The sequence below is a fragment of the Bison bison genome, unplaced genomic scaffold (genome assembly GCF_000754665.1).
Source record: "Bison bison bison isolate TAMUID 2011002044 unplaced genomic scaffold, Bison_UMD1.0 scf7180017864299, whole genome shotgun sequence".
Taxonomy (NCBI): Eukaryota; Metazoa; Chordata; class Mammalia; order Artiodactyla; family Bovidae; genus Bison; species Bison bison.
This window is the reverse complement of record NW_011494871.1, coordinates 821,342-847,229: the sequence shown is the minus strand read 5'-3', so window position 1 is coordinate 847,229 and position 25,888 is coordinate 821,342. Positions and strand designations below refer to the sequence as shown.

The 25,888-nt window shown below is 42.1% G+C and overlaps 1 protein-coding gene across 3 annotated transcripts in view; it reads left to right on the top strand.

Moving 5' to 3' along the window:
• The window catches only part of XPO4 (exportin 4), a 74,658-nt gene that overhangs the window by 22,053 nt on the left and 26,717 nt on the right, over window positions 1-25,888 (top strand). For all 3 annotated transcript variants that reach the window (XM_010851185.1, XM_010851186.1, XM_010851187.1), the window contains 3 exons: window positions 9,774-9,886; window positions 14,401-14,558; window positions 14,758-14,932. In XM_010851185.1, coding sequence (XP_010849487.1) covers window positions 9,774-9,886; window positions 14,401-14,558; window positions 14,758-14,932 — 446 coding nt within the window. The remainder of the gene's footprint in view (window positions 1-9,773; window positions 9,887-14,400; window positions 14,559-14,757; window positions 14,933-25,888) is intronic.

The following is a 25,888-nucleotide window of genomic DNA, read 5'->3' as shown; positions in this document are numbered from 1 at the left end:
CCATTTATGTGACAGAACGTGAGCTGTCAGATGCTGGGAAGGGGAATGAGTCCCCAGACCTCTTGCCCAGAGGGGGTCACAGTGAGCGGGGCAGAGCTCACAGGAGGTTAATCCTTTCCACCCTAGTCTCGAGTCCTCTTTATGCTAATAATCAGCTTTATATCTCCAGTATATTCCTTTTGATTGTTAGGGGGCACATATTATCTTAGGTTTGCTTTGAAAAACATTCCCCCTTTGTGTTTTGCAGTCTTAAGTTTTGCTCCAGTTTTTGTTGGGGATCGAGGGGAAAAGAAAGAAGGTGAAGTTGCTCAGTTTTGTCTGACTCTTTGCGACTCCATGGACTATAGCCCGCCAGGCTCCTCTGTTCATGGGATTTTCCAGGCAAGAATACTAAAGTGGGTTGCCATTTCCTTCAGGGAATCTTTCCAACCCAGGGTTTGAACCCGGATCTACCCTAATTATAGGCAGACGCTTTACCATCTGAGCCACCAGGGAAGATCTGGTGGAGGGGACAAAAGATATGAAAAAAACTTTGGGACAGATTGAAAAAGTAACAGGCCATATGGAACTATCAAAACATTAATGATGTGGGAAAATCAAGGAAAGTTATGCTGTGTATATTGTAGCCAACTTTAAAATCTGTTTTATGGGAAAATTCACTTGACTGAAGAACAACTGTTTTGTACAGGGAAATAGTGCTCTGGGAGTTTGGAAACAGAATTTGTCTAAAGATACACACATACAAAATGTTTTTATAAAGTTGTAATGAGGGCTTTGGAAGACCTGTCATCTAAAAATGATAAGCAGGACTGCTGAAGGCAAGCGCTTCTTGTGTCAAGAAAAGTGAGTCTCAATCTTGCAGGACGGGATCCTGTGTCACGATGCACAAAAGTGTGTCTCTCTGCCTGTGTATGTTCCTGTACAGCTGTTTGCTGGCTCAAGAACTGCACTCAAGCATTTCTTCCTTTGAGTGGATTAGCTCAAATGTAGGACAAAGACTATGGCAGTGGAATGAAACTCAGTTCAGTTCAGTCGCTCAGTCATGTCCAACTGTTTGCAACATCATGGGCTGCAGCACACCAGGCTTCCCTGTCCATCACCAACTCCCAGAGCTTACTGAAACTCATGTCCATTGAGTCGGTGATGCCATCCAACCATCTCATCCTCTCTTGTCCCCTTCTCCTCCCACTTTCAATCTTGCCCAGCATCAGGGTCTTTTCAGATGAGTCAGTTCTTCGCATCAGGTGGCCAAAGTACTAGAGCTTCAGCTTCAGCATCAGTCTTTCCAATGAATATTCAGGACTGATTTCCTTTAGGATGGACTGGTTGGATCTCCTTGCAGTCCAAGGAACTCTAAAGAGTCTTCTCCAACACCACAGTTCAAAAGCATCGGTTCTTTGGTGCTCAGCTTTCTTTATAGTCCAACTCTCACATCCATACATTACTACTGGAAAAACCATAGCTTTGACTAAACAGACCTTTGTTGACAAAGTAATGTCTCTGCGTTTTAATGTGCTGTCTAGGTTTGTTATAGCTTTTCTTCCAAGGAGCAAGCATCTTTTAATTTCATGCCTGCAGTCACCATCTGCAGTGATTTTGGAGCTCCCCCAAAATAAAATCTGTCACTGTTTTCATTGTTTCCCCTTCTATTTGCCATGAAGTGATGGGACTGGATGCCATGACTTTAATTTCTGCATGTTGAGTTTTAAGCCAACTTTTTCACTCTCTCTCACTTTCATCAAGAGGCTCTTTAGTTCTTCTTAGCTTTCTGCCATAAATGTGGTATCATCTGCATGTCTGAGGTTACTAATATTTCTCCCAGCAGTCTTGATTCCAGCTTGTGCTTCATCCAGCCCAGCATTTCTCATGATGTACTCTGCATATAAGTTAAATAAGAAGGGTGATAATATACAGCCTGAATGTACTCTTTTCCTGATTAGGAACCAGTCTGTTGTTCCATGTTCAGTTCTAACTGTTGTTTATTGACCTGCATACAGATTTCTCAGGAGGCAGATCAGCTGGTCTGGTATTCCCATCATTTTAAGAATTTTCTACAGTTTGTTGTGATCGACACAGTCAAAGGCTTTGGCGTAGTCAGTAAAGCAGTAGTAGATATTTTTCTGGAACTCTCTTGCTTGTTTGATGATCCAGCAGATGTTGGCAGTTTGATCTCTGGTTCTTCTGCCTTTTCTAAATCCAGCTTGAACATCTTAGCTGTTACTGTATTGTCAGTGCTGATTAAGAAAATTAGTTGCAAGGAACCCAGTTCTGACATAATTTCTAATTTTGGCCATTATTTGGAGATCTGTTGTTTAGGAAACTGAGCAGGAGTTGAATGGTTAGTGTTATACCTTGTAAAAGATCTAATGATCACATTTAACTCAATTAGTATATTGAGTTGAACAGATCAGGGATGTTTAATCTTAGTGAAGTCCAGCATATCAGTTCTTTCTTACGTGGATCATGCTTTGTTATTCAGCCAAACCCAAGATCATCTAGACTTTCTCCTATATTGTCTTTTAGGAGTTTTATAAGATTCTTTTTTTTTTTTTTCTCAGTTGCGCCGCATGGCATGTGAGACTGTAGTTCCCTGACCGGGGTTGAACTTGTGTCCTCTACGTGGAAAGCACGGAGTCTTAACCTCTGGACCACCAGGAAGTCCCTTGCAGTTTTCCATTTTCACATTTAGGACTATGATCCAGTTTGGTTGACTTTTGTGAAAGGAATATGGTCTATGTCTTGATTCTGTTTTTTTGGTATATGAACGTCCAGTAAATTAAGCCTTTGTGGAAGACTTTTTTTGCTTCATTGTATTAGTCTTCTCCTTCTTCAAAGATCATTTGACTACGTGTCTGTAGGTCTATTTCTGGTTTCTCTGTTCTGTGCCATTGATCTATTTGTTCTTTCTCCAAAACCATATTGTCTTGATTATTGTAGATTTATAGTACGTTGAGTTGTGTCAGTTCTTTGTTCTAAAGATCACAAAGATTCAATCCTTTATTTTGTTCTAAGAGTTTTATAATTTTGGCCCTTGTGTGTAGGTCTGTCGTGCATGAGGTCTATTATCCATCCATTTTAAGTTTTGTGGAGATATTAATATAAGGTATAATGGGATTTTACATGTAATATCCTGTTGTTCCTGCTTAGTTTATTGTAAAGGTACTTTTTTTCCCAGTTGAATTGCTTTGGTCTCCATGTGTAAAATCACCTGACTGTAAATGTAATAGTGTATTTCAAGATTATTTTGTCTTTTTTGTGTCTTTTTTTGTAACCATTTGGAGTTTAGGGTCAGTTTATCAATTTCTTCAAAAAAGCCTGCTTGGATTTTGATAGGAATTATGTTAAATCTGTAGATCAGTTTGAGGAGAGTTGCCATGCTAACAAGTGGCAAAATAATAAGTTTTCCAATCCATGAACATGGGATGTCTTTCTACTTTTTAGATCTTTGTTTTTTTCTTTCAACTCTCTTTTAATAGTTTTCAGAGTAGAAGTTTATACTTTTTTTGTTAAATTTCTTCCGAGTATTTAATTTTTTTAATTCAATTACAAACAGCTGATGTTAAAATTATTTTTGTGTTTATTGCTGGTATATAGAAATAGAAGATTTTGTATGTTGATTCTTGTACCATGTAACGTTGTTGAACCTGCTTATTAGCTCAAGTAGTATTTTTAGTGGATTGTTTTGGATTTTTTGTGTACATGTCTTCTGTTTTTTTTTTTTTTTTAAGGATTTACATGTAGGTTTCATATGCACAGAAGTGGTTTATGGAGGTGTCCTCACTCCAGGCCTGTAGCTCCTGCAGTTTGGCAGATGTCACAGACAGCCACTCTGGGCTCTGTCTTTAAAGATCTGAGGTGAAATCCACCTGCTTTTGTTTTTGTAGATTATTATTGTCTAAAGGGAGCATCCTTGTCCTGGGTCCTCTGTCTTACCTCCACCCCCATTGAAAAGCATGGGCTGCCCCCGTGGGCCCCGCCTCCTTCTGCCCTGGGCCTCTGCACGTGGAGTTCTCTGCCTCCTGACTGTCCCTCTGTCGCGCACCCTGGCCATGCCACGTTTGCTTTGCTGTGGCTTTTGACGTGCACGTTGTGTGTGCTTTTCTCCCACTGGCCCACTTCTCAGGTATCACGTTCCTTTCGTTAGCGTGTTGAGCAGTGCCTGTCTGCTGCTTGTCTGGGAGCACAGGGAAGCGCGGCTGTGTCCTGCTGCTGGGTGGTCAGCTCCATGCAGTGTCCAGCGTGCGGTGACAGATGCCCGACACGTGCGTGTGTCCTGCTCACTGAGCGGGCAGCTCAGCAGTCGTCGCTCAGGACTCGGGTGTCTTTCTGTGCTGCTGACACTGTTTAGCCGTCAGCTCACCTAGCGTCCATAAACGCTCGGGGGTTGGCAACGCTCATCAGAGATGACAATGTCGTTTTGTAATAAGAATGCTTGGCAGGTATGTGTGGTATGTTGGCATAAGTAGTCATTCTTTTTTTAGTTTGGTTACACTGCCTTTTATTGGTATTCTATTTTTGTGGATCCGATTTGGTTTTGGTAAAATTTTTCAGCTCAAGCTCTTGGGGAAGCTAACTGGATCATAAGATAGTAACGGGGTACAGAAGCTTCCCCTACTCTAGGATTTCCAGTAAAGCCAGCGTTGCTATTTGGAGGCAAGGCTTTGGAAGACTTTCAGGTGAGGTCAGTTCTCCTTTATTTCAAAGAACTTTGGTTCCTTGGACTAAGTGCTGTGTGAAACTGGGCTCCATGGTTCTGTGCTGTGCCAGAAATAGCAGTTTTTGTTGTTAGAAAAAGTAGCACCAACAGAGATTAAATATGTCAGGAGAAAAACTGGGCTTCCCCTTGCTTCTGAAATTTTTCATTTTACTAATGAGGTGGGACATAGAGTGTGGGGAGATGGGAGAGTTAAGGTATTCCTTCTGTAAGATGTGCATAAGGTTGCCGCGAGGGCTCCCTGTGCTGTGAGGTGCTTGCAAGGCCAGGCCGCTGAGACTCTAGGCTTTCCACATTTGTTGGAGGGTAACTTGTCGCTGTGGTGTAAGCTGTGGAGTTGTTGCTTTGCTGTTGGTCCCCACCGCGTGGTGCTTCTGTGCAAAAGGGGTCCACGGGGTCCGCAGATGAACAGGACCTCATTTGCATGTGTGTTTCCAAGGTGACCTTCCCTTTGTGTTAAGAGCTTGTACTTACGGGTCACGCTGTGTGGTTGAGACAGAAGACTTGGCTGGTTTATCCGCTGACAGTTGTGGCTGGTATGGGCAGCCTGTGCTCCTGGCTGTTCCGTGTGTGAGGCTCTGGCCGGCGGTCCCAGAGCAGGCCAGGTGCTGGTGCCTCTGGTTGCTTGGACGGGCCAGCTTCACCCGAGGAGAGCTTTAGAGCTCTGTAAACTCTCCTCGGGAGGAAAGCCAGGAGCCGGAGAGTTAATTCTACACCGTGTGTGCAGTTAGCCTCCAGCTGTGACCAATTTCCAGGGGACTGAGAGCGCGGAGCTTGGAAGACACTGGTTTTCCACTTCAGCATTGCAGCCTTGCTTGGAGAGGGGCTTGTAGTGTGTGTCCAGGGACACGGGACTCCTTGTACTGTAGCTCCTGTTTGCGAAGGTGAAAACACGGGAAGGTGAAGTGACATTGACATGATGACAGATTTTTTCTTTTATAAATGTGGGATTATTAAAAGCTGAAAGCAGCTCCCTGTGGCTGTCATGTGGGTTGAATTTTATTTGATCACAAATGAATGGTTCTGATACAAAATATGAATTACTTGAGTTTAGTATTTATTTTAAAAAAATATGTAAAGCCATAGCCCCAGAAAATTTTTGGTTTAAAATCTGATTTGAATTTTGGTGAAGGATTGCTATTTAGTGTTACTATCTCCTAAAATCTGATAGGTATATAATAAAAGATCATTTAGTAAATGATCACTTCATTGTCAGACTTCTCTTTATTGATAATGTATTTAGATAAAAAGATAAAGCAATATAATGTTGATATTATGACACAGCTGTTAAAGTAGTGCTGTAAACTGAGACTTGCAACTTTTAAATAGGAACCTGTTGTTTTGCTAAAACTGTTAGAGACTTTTGCTTCATGTAATAGTTTTTTGGGAAAACTTACTTTTGTCTATCAGGAAAAGAAAAGCGTAATTACCATTTGTGTATCATAGACTAGGTTTAAAGAGAATCATAAGTTATTAAACAAGAACTTGAAAAAGATTTTGGAATCATGGAAAGAAGGGATGTGATGGTCACAGAAGAGGAAAAATAAAGAAAGGCACAAAACTGGAAAAGAAGGAGAAATACTGCTTCATTTAAATTTTAAATCATTTAAAATTATTTTCTTAAGAGGAAAAGCGCTAGATTTCTGAACTTTAGTGATGGTCTTCTCCTTTTGTTTTTAAAGTATTCTACATTAAGAATTATCTGGGAGAAGTGTATTTCGGGGTCACTTATACATAGATACAGACATAAGTAACTGGTAATACCAAATCAAAAGTTGAATTACCTTAATTCTCTACATTATTTTGAATCTGCAGTTACAGTCCAGATCTGCGGGTGACTGGTTGTGTTCACGCTGTGATAAGCTTCTAACTGGCTTTTTAGTTGAACCGTGGTGTGAGCACACATTGTCAATAGCAGTATTTCAGGCAGCACAGGGGTCCCTATTCTCTCCTTTCATAGGCAGCAACTCCAGCCATTTCACAGGACAGTGTGCTAAGAACATGTGTTTCTTGTTAGAACAGTGTGTTTAAAAATTTGTTTTATTTTTTTGTTTTTATGTTTTAAGTTCATATGAAAATGTGTCTGAGGATAATTATGTTATTTTAGTAGAGATGTTATTTATAACTGAGTCATACAATTGTGTCCTGTTGTACAAACTGGAGCACATGTTCACTCTTACTGTGAACACCTGGTGTTATGTGGTGGTGCTCAGCTGAGCAGTAGAGAGAAGGTGGGTTAGTATGCAGGGTCTAGAGTGAATCCTCGGGGAACAGTCAGCATGCCTCTTGGCCAGGCATGTTACCAGTGAGCTTTCTCAGCAGAAGGCAAGCATCATGCCAGAGATAAAGAGCCTTTCCAGGTTTGGAGTTAGAAAACAAAACTCATCTGGAACTTTAAAATACTTGTTGGGGAAACATATTTTCTGATGGTGTCGGATATTAAAGTCTGAGGTCTTCTTGTGCTGTGGAGAGCATGTAAGGAATGATGATTCTAAAACTAGCCTGGTTGTCAACTTTTTAAGGACATTTTCCCATAGAGACTGGGCATAAGAATCAAGTGTGTTTAAAACCAGCCAAGATCAAGAGCAACTAACACTGAAAGTAAAAGATTTGAGGATTATTTTGCACCTGATGTTTAGGTGAGCCATTGCATGTAATTAATTCCATTTCATATCTGGAAAAAAGCCCTCTCTCAAACTTTTACCTGTTTCCTCTTAATATGAGTAACTGCTATCTACAAGTATTTATGGAGCATATGCTGTTTGTAATTGAATGAAAGATAGGAAAGAGACTTGAATAAGTGCCTTGGTCTAGATCTTGTTTCCTTTTGTAATACCTATTTTTGACGTTATCACCTCTCACTTACCAAAGGACCTGGATGAAGCCCTTGCTGTTTTATAACTGGCAGGCTGAAATGAGCTTTTCCATGTGTCCAGGGCTAGCAGAGTCCATAAATGCCCTCTTTGCTTCCGCCCCCAGCGCCCTGGCTCTGTGCTGGGCCTTCCAGGGGCCTCCATTACTCCTCACCTGAGAGCCGAGTGCGTTCGCTCTGCCTGGGCGGCTGCATGAATGAAACCCAGGGCAAGTGGCCTGACCATTCTGTCAAGGCTCAGTGAGTCTGTCGCACAACTCCTCTGATGTGAAGTAGAATCTTGACACCTTAGTGAGCATATAGCATATTAAGTTCTGTTAGTTTCCTAATTGAAAGTATTTAGTGATTATACACATTTATTTTGAGTATTAGATTTGGATATCCAACAGATAACAGTTTATTACCATTTTAATGTCAGATTGTGACTCCTTAAAAAATAAACCGAAATTGTTTAATGTTTTTGTGCATCTTTGCTCAACATAGTACTCAGTGTAAGTATTTAATAAATATTTTTCATTATTGAACAATTTAAATACCCCCAAATTGCTTTTAGTTAGTAAAATGGGACATTGCAAGTTAAGGAAATTAACTTGGAAAGGGTAAGTGAAGTATTTTTAGTAAAATACAAAAACTTTATAGGCTTATGCAGGTGCTTTATTTCATGTGTTCGAGCCTCCTTGTTTTATGCCCCAACCTTTTATTGTGGAAAATTCCAAAGATGCACAGAAATAGAACACGCAGCTTCAACAGCTGTAAGCTTTATTTCATGTGTGCTCTTCCAGCCCCAGATTATTGTGAGGCACGTCCTAGACGTCAGATGAGTCCACCACAGACACATCAGTGTGTTTCTCTAAAGGGCGATCGAGCCCCGATTGTAGACAGCTCGTGGGGAGACCTAGCGCTCAGTCATTGTGTTCCCTTCTGGTGGAGCCGTACCCCAAGTGGGAGCCTTGTGAGAGGACGAGGTCGTGGAGGAGGTGGTGTCGTCCCCACCATGTACAGAGCCCCGCTGCTCCTGACTCCACGAGAGGGCAGACAGAGGAAAGGGGAAGTGAGCTGAATGGAACCTGGTTTGAGTTTCACTTTCATTTAGCAGTCACGTGAAGGCAGACCATTTCTGGGGTGACTTTTCAGAAGCAAACAATGGCTTCTTTTCTGAAAGAGCTCTCAGTGCCCCTCCTTGCTCTTAAGACATAGAGTAAGATTAGATATTTATTAAGCAAAAATCTTCTAAAACATTTCGAGAGAATTACCTGTAATGTTCTCTGTTAATGATTTGGGCTTTAATGGAAATATAACATTTGAATTTATGTCTAATTTTTGCCACCTGTAGTTTTGGATAACCTGTTGAAGTTTCTCACTGGGCGATGAGCACGTGACCTAATTGATACATGTTTGTGGGCACTTGGCTCCTGCAGATGGGGTGCAGTGCTGTCTCTGTGTCCACACAGCCTTCTCCTTTCTCAAATCCTCAGTGGCTTTGTCCATGTCTCCAAGTGAGTTCTGTTCAGAGACACCTGCAGGTGTGTCATGGTGACTGTGTGGCGAGGACAGGATTCTGTGTGAAGCAGCTAACAGTGAACGCCTGAACACTATGAACATTGGTTTTTAGTCTGAAATAGAGTTTGTGCAAACAGATAACTTCTTTGTGTGCAGTCGAATGCTCTGATGTGTGGGACTTGTTCTCCTTCAGCACCACATGTATTTGCTCTTCCTGTTCTCTTTTTTTGTTTCCCAGAAAATGTATTTCTTTGGGGAAAATGCTGTTTTTCCAAGGAGACTGTATGAGACTTGCATTTTGTATAAGTGATTTTAGCTGCTGTAAGATCCTGGAGGGAAGTGATGGGATAAGAATGCAGGAGTTGATTTTTCTTTCTTTTTTTTTTCTTTGCCTGTGTTTTGGCATCTGTTTTGCATTGGTTTCCTTCTGTTGCCACCACTCAGATCGCCTGTCCCTGCAGCATGACATGTAATTATAATGGAACTGTTATCTGCATTCCTGTAGCATTCTTTTTTTTCCAGCACTTAATGCCTTTTATTCCTTAGCTTCAGGCAGGAATTGTGTAGCATGTGTGAAGAGGCTTAAACTGTTTCCATTACATTCTTTCTGGATGGCTCTGTTATATTTAGGCTTACATTTTAGACAAAGTCGGAATGTTATTGTGGTTGACCTTGACCCCAGATAACTGGGCAGACATTATATAGCCATGTTTGAGTCCTCACAGAACGTGCTCCTGAAGCCAACGGAGTCCTGGCGGGAGGCCCTCCTGGACAGCAGGGTCATGGAGCTGTTCTTTACCGTAAGTCCTGCCCCCCTACCCCCGCCCACAGGGAGGCCACAGAAAGGTGCCATGGGAAGGCCAGTTTCTATATTTCTCTTAAGTGAAGCAGGACAGATTGCTTTTCTCCTCCGAAGCCTTCTCTTCTAATCAGTATACTGCTTAAAGATTATATAGACATGTTTTTGCTGGTTTATAAGAATGTTATATAATTAGGATGGGTTTAATGTCATAGGGCTCAAGGTGTTTGGTCTTGGGACCTCTTTACACTCTTAAAAATTATGGAGAACCCCAAAGAGCTTTTGTTTATGTGGGTTATAGCTAATAGTATTTATATTTTCCGTATTAAAAATTCAAACTGAGAACTTTAAAATATAAATTATTAATTCACCTAAAAATAGCAATATCAGACCACTACATAGTAACATAAAAAGCATTTCAGTGAGCAAATAGCTACATTTTTAAAAACAAATTAAACCTTTAGTGAGAAGAGTGGCGTAATTGACATTTTTGCAGATGACACTGATGTCTGGCCTCCTGGCCCAGCCCTCACCTCTGCTCCTTGTCTGGTTGGTTGCAGCTTTGCCATCACATTACTGACATGTAGAACGTTTGTGTGTTGGAGGTGGGGGTTGGGCAGTGGGGGTGGAGAAGGCAGGCACTGCCCTCGCTGCCCCGTGCTGAGAGGAGTGTTGACCTATGACCTGGCAGAATCAAGGAAGTCCTGGGGACCCTGGGCCACATGAGAAGAGCTCTCTGGAGCAGTACGCTTTGTTGCCAGCCGTGGGCTGAGTCAGTGTTCTTGAGTAGCAGTTCACTTCAGCTGTACCTCTGCTTTAAATAGTCCTGCTTATTGTTTGCTAAATAATGAAGAAGTTAGGAACCTGTTCTCATCTTTGCCCAAGAGGGCCCCTTGTGTAATAGGCAGAAGCTGGGGAAAATATGTTTGTGTGTCTCTGATAGAGTGTGGGAGAGTGTGTGTGTGAGTGTGTGTATGTTGGATGCTGGTCTGCAGATACATTGCAAACATCCACGTTAGTTATAGCAACTGGGACAAAAGTGCAAACAAAGACCATTTTAAAAAATGATAAGCTATTTTGCTAAATCCCAACCATTAATTATAGTTTACCTTTTCATTTGTTTTAAAAATGCTAGTCACCAGCCTTATAACTGCTTGCCTATTTATACAGCATTTAAAATATTGTTGGCATTAGATATATATTAAAAAAAAATAGCAAGAACAAGGTTATTCATCCCTTGGTGTACATAAAAATATTTTTCTGCAGAAATGTTCAAACTGAGTATTACCTTGCATTTTATTCTGTAAATCCAAGAAGTAATAGGTAAAAACAGTATTAGTATCAAAGGTGATTGTAACTACACTTTAACACTCTGTTGCCTGCCTCCTCGGACAGAAATTGTTTTGATGTGGATCCAAGTTCAGTTCTCTGTATTATTCATTTGACTGAAAACAGTTTATGAAAAGGTAGAAAACTTTCCGGCAGTGCTGGAAGTGGCTCCTGGTCTGAACAGCTGTCTAGACGCGCAGCAGCTGCCCCTGTCAGCTGGGAGCCACCATGGGCAGTCACTCAGCCTTGAGAGTTAACCCTTTTGCTTTGTTGTTTTAACAGTTTTGTGTTCTGTGGCCTGTTACTTTCATGTATGCACTTCATGAACAATTTAAATTTTGCCATTTGTTAGAAAAACCTCAGTGACTAATCTTGTTTCATTTTTTTTTTTAAGTTTACTTTTTAAGTTTCAATTCTGTGAATTTATTGCCTCTTTGCAGCCTTTTTCCACAGATTGTTACTCTTCTCTAGGTTTGAATTGCTGCACTTGTATGTACTGTGTCACGGCCTCAAGACCTGGATGTGGCCCTTCTGGGTTCACGAGGCTGGATGGCCTTCTGGCCCTTGCAGGTTGACGACTGATCCCATTTTCTCCTTTCCCTTAGGTGTTGGAAAAGCCCCTTTCCTTAGTTTTTCCTTTCTGATCTTCCATGTGGTCTCTTCTTCACACTGCTTGCTGTGTGGATACTGGTGGTCCCTTCTCAGCTCTCGGCTTCGCAGCCGTGTGCCATCTTCTTGTACTTGTCTTCTGCTCATCACCCATCTCGCCCCACTCCTTGTCTGTGTTCAGTCCCAGAGCCTTCTGGTCCCGTGCTCCACCAGGCACTCGACTAGAGGTCCACAGACATCTTTGATTCCCCGTGTCTCCGCAGAGCCCAGCATCTTACTCATGAGCCTTTCTTTACTCTGTATTTCCTGTCTTGCTTCTCCACTCCCCTACCTCTTTAGGAGAAGGCAGTGGCACTCCACTCCAGTACTCTTGCCTGGAAAATCCCATGGAACGGAGGAGCCTGGTGGGCTGCAGTCCATGGGGTCGCTAAGAGTAGGACACGACTGAGCGACTTCCCTTTCACTTTTCACTTTCATGCATTGGAGAAGGAAATGGCAACCCACTCCAGCGTTCTTGCCTGGAGAATCCCAGGGACGGGGGAGCCTGGTGGGCTGCCGTCTCTGGAGTCGCACAGAGTTGGACACGACTGAAGCGACTTAGCAGCAGCAGCAGCAGCCTTTCTTTATCCCTCTGCTTTCCCCTATTCAGGTGTTGGGTTCGGGTTTTAAGTTGTGTAATGTAGTTCAGATATGGTGAACTCCTGTTTACACAGAGCTCCTGTGTGATGGAAGAAGGGCAGGAATCTACATCTTCTGTAAGAATCAGTCGTTGATTTATCATGTGCTTTATGTGGTTCATGTTTCAGGAAAGATAAGCCCGAACAATGAAGTCAGGCTCTGAGGATGGTTTATTTTATTTTATTTATTTTGTTTAATGACATGGTCCACGTTGGCTATTTCTTTTGCTTCCTCAGGGCTAGACCAGGGTCCAGCGACCACTTGGCTGATGAAGCAGCCCTCTGGGGCCCCAGACTGTGTTGTCTGTCACATTTAAATGTTGATAAGGTTAAAAAACACAGTGAGAGAAATGTAGCTACAGCCTTCAGATAAGGCGCTTAAGAATAGTTGTGTTCAGAAGTTCTTGAAGTAGAGTGTATACGTGCACTTGTGCATTGTACTTTTAATCAACTTTATATAAAACTCAGGATACTTCGAAAAACACTGTGTTGCTATGGACCAGGGAGCACCTGGCCAGGTGAGCTGCTGGGCTTCGCAGGTCGTGAGTTCTGCAAGGCAGCTTCTACTCCACCCTCTGAAGACAATCAGACAGCAAAAACTCCCTGACAGCTGTTAAGTCATGAGTTCTGTGTAATTTTCACATGTCCTAAAATACTGTATCATTCTTCAGTTTTGTTTTTCCCAGCCGCGTACAAAGGTAAACAACGTTCTTACCTCACAGGTCACACAGAAGCAGGCAGAAAGCCAGGTCTGGCCCGTGGGCTGTGGGTTGCCAACCCCTTTTCTAAACCAGAGAAGGTAACATGTCAGTAGATAAATTAATTTTGTGACTTGTAGCGAGTTTCTAATATTTTAACTTTCTTAGAACCTTAAGAAGCTCAGGAATTGAAGACTAGTGGAATCCATCTGAGAACTGGGGGTGTGTAGGTGCTCCGTGTCCCAGCCCTGCACCAGTGCATACTTGGGAAACATTCTACCTTCACACAACTTATACGTGATTTGTAGAATCAGAGTGAAATAATCTGAAAACCATGTATAAATGTATACATTTTGACATTCAGAAAGCAGAGAGGTTTGTGTAGGGGAAAGGGGGCTGGAAAACTGAAATGCTTGTGGAAAGTAGAAGATGGCCGTAGTAAGTGTGGTCGATTAAGACAAGTTTCCTGTGAGTTCTCTGAACCATTTTCATGGGTGGTTCTGGTTATTAAGTCTGAGAACATTAATGACCTTCATCGGAATGCTGTATGCCAGGTGTTTCAGAGCAGTATTGCAGAACTGAAATAAAATCTAGATGAGGTTCAAAGTGAACTTAAATATAATCTAAGTAAATTTTTTTAAAAATTTATTAATTGCAATGATGTAGCATAAAATGAGATTCGGACAACTTGTAGGCAGTCTCAGAGTTAATGGAAGACTGTTTATGTGTTGTTTGAACGAGCGTGCTCCTAGGGATGGAGGGGTGCGCTGGTTTTCTGAGTGTGACTGTCTGCATCCACTGGAGCGCCATCTGTACGCTCCTGCCTGAACTTCGCTAACTTTAGCAGGAGCCTGGGTGAGGCATAGTTAGCATAATACAGACGACTGTCGTCCTTGCTGTTTTTAGAAGGAGCAGTGTGCCTGACTGGCCAGCATCTGTTTCTCTCTTTGTCACAATAGGCTGGAGACAGTTCAGTTTTCACAATGTAGGTAGCCCTCCACTGAAGACTAACTGATACGTTTAAAATCATGGCCTGTAATAAGCAGTGCACTGAGGCACAATTTTCAAATTTAACTTCGGAATCAGTTTTCAAGAAATAATCAGCTGCAGTGAATTTTTCTCTCCCTTCATTTGGCATGATAGAAACGTGACCCGTATAAAAGAGGAATTTATTTTTATGGATTAGCTCATCTTTCCAACAGGTACATCGAAAGATCAGAGAGGATTCTGACATGGCCCAGGACTCGCTGCAGTGCCTTGCACAGTTGGCGTCCCTGCACGGGCCTGTCTTCCCTGATGAGGGCGCTCAGGTGGACTACCTCGCCCACTTCATCGAGGGCCTGTTGGGCACCATCAATGGGTAGGTGTCCCAGCTGGGAGCGGCCCTGGCTCTCCTGCATGGTTCTTGGTGGAGGGAAGAGAAACCAGTGAATCCCCTTAACCCTCTGAAGTAGAGTTATATGTGAAGTGAGCACACAAAGATGTGCCTTTGGAACGAGTAGGGGGAAACCAGTTCCCCCTGCTCCACTTAACGCCGGTGCCCACACCTTGGGTTGTAGGATTGAGATAGAAGACTCTGAGGCTGTGGGCATCTCCAGCATCATCAGCAACCTGATCACCGTGTTCCCTCGCAACGTGCTGACTGCCATCCCCCGAGAGCTGTTCTCGTCCTTCGTCAACTGCCTCACGCACCTCACCTGCTCTTTCGGGCGCAGCGCTGCACTGGAAGAAGTGGTAAGTGGCTCCTCTTATCACACGGCGTCCATCTCTCCGTCCGTCTCACAGTGAGGGCTGCTGTGCTTCTGAGCACTGCTCACAGTGAGTCATCGTTTTAAAGGCATGTGTTCTTGTTTATATGTGCAAATTATTTGGCGATCTGTGCTTGGAAACATGGCTTTTAAAACATTTGTGATTAAAATCACTTTCAGTTCAGTTGCTCAGTCGTGTCCAACTCTTTGCAACCCCATGGACTGCAGCATGCCAGGCTTCCCTTATTGGTCTAAGTAATTATTTTTAATTACTTTTGTTTATTTTTTATAATTTTATTTATTTATTTTTGGCTACATGGGCCTTTCTCTACTTGTGGCAGGTGGGGGCCACTCTCTAGTTGTGGTGCTTGGGCTTCTCATTGTGATGGCTTCTTTTGTTTGGATCCTGGGCCCTAGACCACAGGCTCAGGAGTTGTGGTGCACAGACTTAGTTGCTCTTCGGCATGTGGAATTTCCCTCATCAGAGATCAAACTCGTGTCTCTTGCATTGGCAGGCAGATTCTTTACCACTGAGCCACTTTAGCCCTGGTCTAAAGATTTTAAGTTGAGATAATTTAGTACATGAATATAGGAAATGGAGTGAAATGTTTATATTAAATATTATGCTGAAAGCCTGTTTTAATATTAAGCTATTTGATTAAGTTTAAAGGGTGCTGTGAGCTTTATGGTATGGTTGTGACTATATATAATTTTAAGTGTTTCTTGAGAATTTAAAAATCTTGGGCTTACCTGAAAATTGCATAAATATAATTTGGTTCAAATAATTGTAACACTGTTTATTTTGATTAGACTATGCTTTTGAAAATATTTTTGGTGCTATGGTTTAATAATATACCTTAGTAAATTTTAATTTACATTAAAATGAAGACTAGTTCCAGTACTCAGAGATGTTTCTTGGTACAGATTTTAAATGCTTATCTTCCAAGTTTTATATTTAATCTAGAAAACATGTGCTAAACTTTTTGACAACAAAGCTGCATGTGTAATGATTACTGTGAATAACTCCATTAATCTTGGGAAGTAATTGATTTTTTTCCCTGCAAAGTAGTTATTGTTGAAACTAATTTTTTTTTTTTATGAAATGTAAATCCGTTTCAAAGATTGTAAGGGTAAGAAGAATATTTGTGAACATTTGACAGAATTTCAAGTTAAGTCCTAACGGCTGTTTTGTTGGGAGGTCTGGCAACATGCGTGGAAGTGTATAGTGTCCCTTTTTGGAGGTGTCAGAGCGTGAAGAACCCAGGTGTGGCTGTGTCTGTACTGTGGGCGCCCCGTGGTTTGATGGGGAAGGAGCCAGGCCCGGAAAACATTTGTGTGTTGGAAAGTGGGTCATGGAGGAATAGACATTTACAGGCCTCACGTGTGAGATCTGAATTTCTGGGCGAGGAAAATGATGTTCTAAGTATGGAAGTACAGGGAGAGTTAAAGGAAGCTTTACTCAAATCTTTTTCAAGTGATCACAGATTCTGAGTCACTAGGGCTTCACATCCTGAGTCCCCCCTTCCCCTACCCCTTCCCCCTTGTCTTGTTTTCTTTTCTAAACCCTGGGGGTTAAACAGCAGAATAAGCACGTTTAGAAACGCAGCTGCTTTTTAGTATCTGTCTGTGGGTTGAGGAATCTTCTAACCATTTTATAGAGGAATTGCCGAAAGATGCATAACATTTTTGGTTTGCAGATTTTGAATTTGAGCATTTATTTATTTTGCCTAGGGAACTAACAACTTGGAAAACATTGTTTCTGCCAAGGTTTGACATAGAAGTATTGGAACTCAGAGGGCCTGGCTGCACTTGGAGAGATTGGGTGTTTCTTGTTCTCTCTTCCTTTCTTTTAACAAACTGATTTCTTTTAACCTGTTTATGATGTTTAAAAAATGGTGTTAGAAACAGTTGGTTATCCGTCGAAAAAAGCAGAGGGAAAAGATTTGTCTAATGCTTTCCATGACTCATAGCAACCAACTTGGCAAGGGTTGTACTGCTTAAAAGACTACTGTTGGAAACAACTAGATCTAATGGCCAGGGTTTCATAAGGGAACACTTGAGTAAGGAGGCCCGGCCACCTCAGGGCAGGTGGGCGAGTCCCAGCGATGCTGGCCCTTAGGAGGGCTGCTGGGTTAGTCCAGTTCTGTGAATGTTTATCCGTCATCTGTATTTCACCAGGCACTGTGTTTGAAAAATACATTCTTTAGCATTAAGAATTTGGAAAGTCATATATGTTTCCAAAAGGAAAAAGTTAATCTAAGAGTGTAACATTAAAAATTCTCTGAAAAGTTATAGTTGAGACTACTTATTCAGAGGCCGGGAATACTGTCATATGCATGGGTGCTCTGAGTCAGATTAATTCTGTGCTGTAAGGACTGGCTAGAAAAACAAGAGAATGAATGAATTTCTATTGCATTTGACATTCAGAGACTTCTCTAAATTCTTTTTTTTATTTATTTATTTGGCTGCACCTGGACTAGTTGCCGCCCACAGGATCTTCAGTTGCAGCATGAGAAGTTTTAGTTGCAGCTTGAGGGATCTGGTTCCCCAACCAGGGACTGAACCCGGGCCCCCTGCATTGGGAGCATAGAGTCTTAGCCACTGGACCACCAGGGAAGTCCTTAAATTCTCTTTAAAATGGAGAGATCATGACTTTTTATTTGTAACATTTCTGTGTTTTTTTCTCTATGTTGCGATTTTTGCTTCATATGATGCTGCACTTGGAAAGGGGCTTTCCAGGTGGTGCTAGTAGTGAAGAACCTAAAGAACCCGGCTACCAGTGCCTGAGACGTAAGAGGCGCTGGGGTCGGGAAGAGCCCCTGGAGGCAGAAATGGCAGCCCACTCCAGTATTCTTGCCTGGAGAATCCCATGGACAGAGGAGCCTGGCGGACTGCAGTCCGTAGAGTCACAAAGAATATAGTCACAGAGACACAACTGAAGTGACTTAGCATGCATGCATACCAGAAAGAGTATAGCAGATGAACAACAGCACAAACTGTTTCAGTTCTTTCCCTCTTTAATCTTTTGTATGTCCTTGCTTGCTATTTTACACTGTATATTATCTGATACATGTATTACATATGTCTTATCTGTCATTGGACTTGTAGGACTTGTAGGCAGTGCCTATAAAATTTAAACTTATTGTGAAGTATTTTGTTCATGTCAAGTAAAAACTTTATGTATGTGTGTGTGTGTGTGTGTGTATAAACATTGTGAAGAATAAGATGAACAACTGTGTGCCAGCCATGCAGATATTACAGTATATCGCTGGGGCCTTTCCCCCTTCCACCTACCTGGAGTTCCCCCTGTTGTCATAAGCACGGTTTATATTGCACAAGTTACTTCTGCCAAATGATTTTGTATCGTGTTTGCTAACGAGCGCTGCCAGGGTGCCGGGCTGCGCTGTTGGCTCCTTTCCACCCTCTGTGACCTCGACGGTTCTGCGTGCTCGCCTTCCCAAGTCCTCCTGAGAGCAGAAGAGCAGCCCCTAGCTGTTTACAGGAAACAGGAGTTGAGCAGGCTTTTCATTAGTGGTGCAGCTCCATGTGAGAGCTGATGGCTCACAGCCACTTACTGTAGTTTTTATGTCTGTGGATCATAATGCTTTTCTTAACTGAGTCAGGTAACTCATGTTTATATATAAAGACAATACTCCCGGGCAAAGAGAGAGCTTCCCAGTTCTGTGAAAATGATTTGGAGTTGTCACGTTGGTTTTTTGCTGTTTGTAGAAAAAGGTCTGCAGGAGTTGTCTGCAGCATAGCAGTCAAGTGTTAGAACCACATTGGCACCGTGTTTTATCTGGTATACTTTTACAGTATCTGACATAAGGCACGCATGCATACTTTATTTTTATAGTGGGGTTTTAGATTCATAGCAAAGTGGAGTGAAAATACAGAATTCCCACTGCTCCCCCCAACTCCCAACACACAGCCTCCCCCACCATCAACATCCTACCAGAGGGTGCATGTGGGACACTTGATGAACCTACCCTGACTGTCACCAGCACCCCGAGCCCACGTCTTTGTTGGGGTTCACTCTGTTGTATGGGTCGTGGGTGTGGATGTATGTGATAAGTGCATCCGCCATAATGGTTTCACACAGAGGAGTCTTACTGCCCCTAGCCCCCCCCTCCCTGACAACCAGGGATCTTTTCCTTTTCTCCAAAGTGTGGCCTTTAAATGTCATATAGTTGGAATTGTACAGTTATGCTAGATTTTAATCTGAAATTCACATGCATGTTAAAAGGAGACCAGATTCACATACTGAAACTTTTCTTCCCCAAACTTCATTTGGCAGTGTTTTCATAAACAAAATTAACCACTATTTCTATGTGTCCAAATGGTGGTTCTTGTTCAGTTGCTAAGTTGTGTCTCAGAGATTTTTTGACCCCCAAGGATGGCAGCGTGCCAGGCTTCCCTGTCCTTCACTATCTCCCAGAGTTTGCTTAAAAACTCACGTCCATTGAGGCAGTGATGCCATCTAGCCATCTCATCCTCTGTCGTCCCCTTCTCCTCCTACCCTCAGTCTTTCCCAGCATCAGGGTCTTTTCCAGTGAGTCAGTTCCTAGTGTCAGGTGGCCAAAGTATTGGAGCTTCAGCATCAGTCCTTCCAATGAACATTCAGGACTGATTTTCTTTAGGATGGACTGGTTGGATCTCCTTGCATTCCAGGGGACTCTCAAGAGTCTTCTCCAACACCCAAATTTGAAAACATTGATTTTTTGGTGCTCAGCCTTCTTTATGGTCCAACTCTCACGTCTGTACATGAGTACTGGAAAAAACCGTAGCTTTGACTAGACGGACCTTTGTTGGCAAAGTGATGTCTCTGCTTTTTAATATGCTGTCTAGGTTGGTCATAGCTTTTCTTCCAAGGAGCAAGCGTATTTTAATTTCATGGCTGCAGTCATTGTCCACAGTGATTTTGGAGCCCAAGAAAATAGTCTGTCACTGTTTCTATCTTTGCCCCTTCTATTTGCCATGAAGTGATGGGACCAAATGCCATGATCTTAGTTTTTTGAATGTTGAGTTTTAAGCCAGCTTTTTCACTCTCCTCTTTCACACTTAACAAAAGGCTGTTTAGTTTCTCTTCATTTTCTGCGAGTAGGGTGGTATCATCTGCATATCTGAGGTTGTTGGTATTTCTCTGGACAGTCTTGATTCCAGCTTGTGATTCATTCAGCTGGACATTTTGCACAATGTAGCCTGCATATATAATTTAAATAAGCAGGGTGACAGTATACAACCTTGACGTACTCCTTTCCCAATTTGGAACCAGTCTGTTCCATGTCCAGCTCTAACTTGCTTCTTGACCTATATACAGATTTCTCAAGAGGCAGGTAAGGTGGTCGGGTATTCTATCTCTTTAAGAATTTTTCATAGTTTGTTGTGATCTACACAGTCAAAGGCTTTAGTGAAGTCAGTGAAGCAAAAGTACATGTTTTTTGGAATTTCTTTTCTTTTTCTATGATCCAGTGGATGTTGGCAATTTTGCCACTGGTTCTTTTGTCTTTTCTAAATCCAGCTTGTACGTGTGGAAGTTCTTGGTTCATGTACTGCTTGCTTGGAGAATTTTGAGCACAATCTTGCTATCATGTGAGATGAGTGCAGTTGTATGGAATTTGAACATTCTTTGGCTTGCCTTTCTTTGAGATTGGAATGAAAACTGACCTTTTCCAGTCCTGTGGCCACTGGTGAGTTTTGCAAATTTTCTGGCATACTGAGTGTAGCACTCTGAACAGCATCAACTTTTAGGATTTAAAATAGTTCAACTGGAATTCCATCACCTCCACTAGCTTTGTTCGTAGTGATGCTTCCTAAGGCCCACTTGACTTAATACTCCAGGATTCTGTCTCTAGCTGAGTGATCACACCATTGGGATTATCTGGGTCATTAAGATCTTTTTTGTGTAGTTCTTCTGTGTATTCTTGCCATGTCTTCTTAATATCTTCTGCTTCTATTAGGTCCATACCATTTCTGTCCTTTATTGAGCCCATCTTTGCATGAAATGTTCCCTTGGTATCTCCAGTTTTCTTGAGGAGATCTCTAGTCTTTCCCATTCTATTGTTTTCCTCTATTTCTTTTCGTGTTCACTTAAGAAGGCTTTATCTCTCCTTGCTATTCTCTGGAACTCAGCATTCAGTTGGGTTTATCCTCTTTGCCTTTCACTTCTCTTCTTTCAGAAATTCATAAGGCCTCCTCAGACAACTATTTTGCCTTTTTGCGTTTCTTTTTCTTGGGGATGGTCTTGATCACTGCCTCCTATACAATGTCACAAACCTCTGTCCATAGTTTTTCAGGCACTGTATCAGATCTAATCCCTTGAATCTATTTGTCACTTCTACTGTACAATCATACAGGATAGTGTTTAGGGCATAAGCTTGAATTACTGTGATATTGAATGGTTTGCCTTGGAAACAAGCCGAGATCATTCTGTCATTTTTTGAGATTGCACACAAGTACTGCATTTCAGACTCTTCTGTTTGACTGTGAGGACTACTCCATTTCTTCTAAGGGATTTTTGCCCACAGTAGTAGATACAGTGGTCATCTGAATTAAATTCACTCATTCCCATCCATTTTAGTTCACTGATTCTAAGATGTGGATGTTTACTCTTGCCATCTCCTGCTTGATCACGTCCAGTTTACCTTGATTCCTGAACCTAACATTCCAGGTTCCTATGCAATACTGTTCTTTACAGCACTGCACTTTACTTTCACCACCAGACACATCCAAAACTGGCCTCATTTCCACTTTGGCACAGCCTCTTCATTCTTTCTGGAGCTATTAGTAGTTGTCCTCCCCCCTTCCCCTGTAGCACATTGGACACCTTCTGACCAGGGGGAGATCATCTCTGGTGTCATATCTTTTTGCCTTTTCATACTGTTCATAGGGTTCTTGCAGCAAGAATACTGGAGTGGTTTGCCATTCCCTCCTCCAGCGGACCACGTCTTGTCAGAACTCTCCACGGTGACCCGTCCATCTTGGGTGGCTCTGCATGGCATGGCTCATGGCTTCATTGGGTTATGCAAGCCCCTTTGTTATGACAAGGCTGTGACCCATGAATGGGTTCAAATAGTTACCAGATACAAAAGCAGACTGTTTTCCTGAGGCTGGAGAGCTGCAAGTTCACTCCTCTGTACACTCGCAAGTTAAATATGGGTGTTGACGTGTCAGTGCTGGTATCATCTTTTAATTACGTTCTCCACCCTCTGTTCCCAGACGAAGTGAGTGGGGTCAAGTACCCCCCTAAGCTCCAGGGCCTCTCTAGAGCTCTGCTGGCAGTGGGCCCAAGGGCCCCCGGGCACAAGCAGTGTCCAGCTTGGTCCCTTCGTCAGCTCTGGGCACGTGCTCTGGCTTGACTGCTGGGTGCTGGCCAGAGGGGCAGTGGAGCAGGGCCAACGCATTAGGAGAAAGTGCTGGGCCGGGTTTCAGTTCTCTGATTAGACTGAAAGATTTAGCTGCCAATTGTCATCAGCCAAATTTCTCACACTTTGCCTGATGAGTCACTTGTGCTGGTTTCCAAGTGGAACAGAAGGCTCTGGGAAATTTGCAGTGCTTATTTTAGATCTGCTTCAGGGAGGGGGCTGAGTGTCCGATGTGATCCTGGTTTGCCTCACATCAGGGCTTTGTGCGAGGGACTGTGGAACGCTCTTCCAAGAGTAAACAGCTTCTAACTAAGGCTTTTACAGTTTTTTTTGTACTTCTCTGTGTCAGAATTTCAGATTAAACATGGTAAGCGTGCATCACATATGTGCTGAGGAACAATGCGGAACATTGCTTCTTCCTCCTGAGACATGGGCTCAGAGGATGCTCTTCCTCTTAAGATATGTTACCAATCTGTTTATTTTGGCAAGATAAACTGTGTTAAGACTTAACAAATGATGTCTGCAAAGCACATGCTTTGTGAAGTGTATTGACAGGCCGCACATGTTTCTCTGGGCGGAGACTGTCTTGTTGATCCCCCTGCTCCATCCTTAGTTGGCTCTGGGTTAGAGATTTGTGTTGAAGGCCCATGGCCAGCTGCTCTGCTGCTGCTCAAAGCAGATCCAGCACTTACCTGGCCGCTTTATGTGTCTTTCTTGAGTCCTGAGAACCAGCATCCACGATTGTGTTATAGCATATACAATACAGATGAAAAATAAACAATAACAAAATGCCCACGTGTGAGCCCTCAGCCTAACTGAGAATATTACTGGCTGAGTAATATTCCATTGTACATCTGTACCACATCTTGATCCATTCATCTGTCGATGGACATTTAGGTTGCTTCCATGTCTTGGCTATTGTGAATACTGTTGCTATGAACACATTTGTCTTTTTCAGATGTCTTTTATCATCTTTTTATAGTTGTCAACATATCAGTCTTTCACCTCTTTGGTCAGGTTTATTCATAAGTATTTTATTTTTTTGTATGTGATTTTAAAAGGGATTATTATAATTTTTTTTTTTTTTTACTTTCTCCTTCTGACTTCATTAATGCATTGTTTCCCTCTCGTGTCCTGCCGCAGAGCCCGCTCATTAGTTTCTGAGGCTGCTCTGCACTGATGGGGGGCTCCCGAGGTGAACATGGGCTCAGGGCCACGCACACACCCCACACCCCTGACTGTGGCTCCGACCACACTCCAGCCTCTTTGGCCTGTGCTCACCCCAGGTCTGTCTGCACGAAGATGAGACAGCAGGTGGTGGCCAGGACCCTGTGTGCACATCTCTCTATTCTGCCAGCCGCGGTCTGTGCTGCTCCCCCAGCTGATGAAGGGGGACCCCGGGGGGGAGCACCTTATATAGATGTAGTTTAAATGAATTTATGGGGGGAGATGAGCTTCAAGTCCTTCTCTTCCACCATCTTAATCTCCCAGCCTTAATCAGATTCTTAAGCTATTTCTTTCATCTGGTTTATTTATTTATTTATTTTTTTGCTGTTGGATTGCAAGAGTTTCTTATATATTTTGGATATTAACCTCCTATCAAATATATGGTTTACAAATATTTTTTCCCCATTTGTTAGATTGTCTTTTTGTTTTGTTGCTGTTTTCCTCTGCTGCCAGCAACATGCATCAAATAGCCCTTCCTTTCCTAATGATTTGTAAGACTGTTACTGTCATATATCTAGTGTTCACATGCTAGTTGATCTTGCTTGAGCTCTGACCACTTCCATTGGTCAATTAGTCTGTTTTTGCACCTGTGTTTTGTTTTAAGGTGATATCAGTTCCCACTGCACCCTGGATTTTCAGGAGGAATTTTGACTGTGTTAGCTTTTTTATTTTCTGTAAAAATTGTGTCAGTTTTTCAAGTTGGATTGTGCTTGGAATTATAGTGATTCGTTAGTGAAAAGTGGACATCTCTACTGTATTAATTCTGCCCATAAATGTGGTATTTCTCTATATTAAGGTGTAATTTATTACCTTTCAATAAGGAATAAGTTTTCCTTTAGTGCCTTCCATTCTTGTTGCTGTAATAAATAGTATCTTCTGTAAGTCTCATTTTTGAGATTGCTGCCGGCATGGAGAATTGAAGTTGGCATTTGTATGTTGATCTGATATTTACTGACCTTTCAGAATTCTTATTGATTCTAGTGATTTTCCTCTGCGGACAGTCGTGTCATCTGAATAATGGCAGTCTTCCTTTTTTCAGTCTTCACCATTTGTATTTCTGACGCTTAGTGTATGGTTCATTTATTATGGTGCAGTGTTGAATCAAATGGTAATAGAAGACATCTTTTCTGGTTCGTCATTAGGAGTAATGTTTGCTAACCGCTTTTGAGCTCTCCTTTATCAGAATGAGTAATAGGTTTTTTGTTTGTTTGTAAATTTTTAAATTGGGTCTTCACTGTGGCGCGTGGGCTTTCTCTACCACATGGGGGCCTCTCGTTGCAGAGTGCAGCCTCAGTAGTTGCCGCGTGCGGGCATAGTTGCCCTGCGGCAGGGGAGGTCTTAGTTCCTTGACCAGGGATGGAACCTGTATCCTCGGCATTGGAAGGTGGATTCTTAACCACCGAACTACCAGGGAAGTCCCACTAATAGATTTTAAAACATGGTTGAGTGTTGAATATCATTAATTGTGTTTCTACTTGATCTGTTAGTGTGATCAGTTGGTTTTATGGATTTTTCTTTTGTTAAAGTTGCCCTTGCATTTCTGAGTTGAACCCAGCTCAGCCATGTGTCATGGCCTTTTGTGAATGGCTGGGTTTGTTTGGTGTCAAGGTAACATCACTTCCTGAGTTATGTCTTTCTCATTCTTGTTTCCTCTTCTCTGGATCAGTCTCTGTAAGATTGGTTGTTTTATTTTTGTTTTTTGCTAGTTTAGTAGATCTCACCTGTAAGTTTACTAAGTTGGTATTTTCTTTGGGGGAAGAATTTAAGCTAAAAAAATCTGAATGGTTAGTTATGGGAGTATTCAGGTTTCCTTTTTTCCTTGATCCAAATATGAAGACACTTTTTTTTTTTCCTAATAATACATTTATTAGAATGAAACATGCCTATTTCTTACAATTTTGTTCTTACTGTTATTTCAGAATACAGTTTTAATGTGAAAATGGTATATGGTCATTGGTAAAAGTAATTCAGATAGTACATGAAATTAAAATTCTCCAACATTCCATCATTTATCACTTTCTTGGCATCTGTTGATTCACATCCAGATCTATGTAATACCTTTATATAATCAGCATCTCATGTCATTAATTGGAGTTAGAAATCGTTTTTAATGCAAAACCTTAGAGGAATGATTCAGTGACTGTTTTCAGTAATGCTGCAGCAAATACGCTCATGCACAAATCACAAGTTAGACAGACATTCTTTAATCAGCTCCATTTTCAGATAACTCCTCAAATGGTGTCTTGCTCTCTGTAAGGTTTCCCTTCACAGCTGCCCTTTCATGAATTAGGCAGCCTTTAACAGTGGATGTGTCCTATAGAGAAAGAACTTGGTCATTAAAACTATAACAG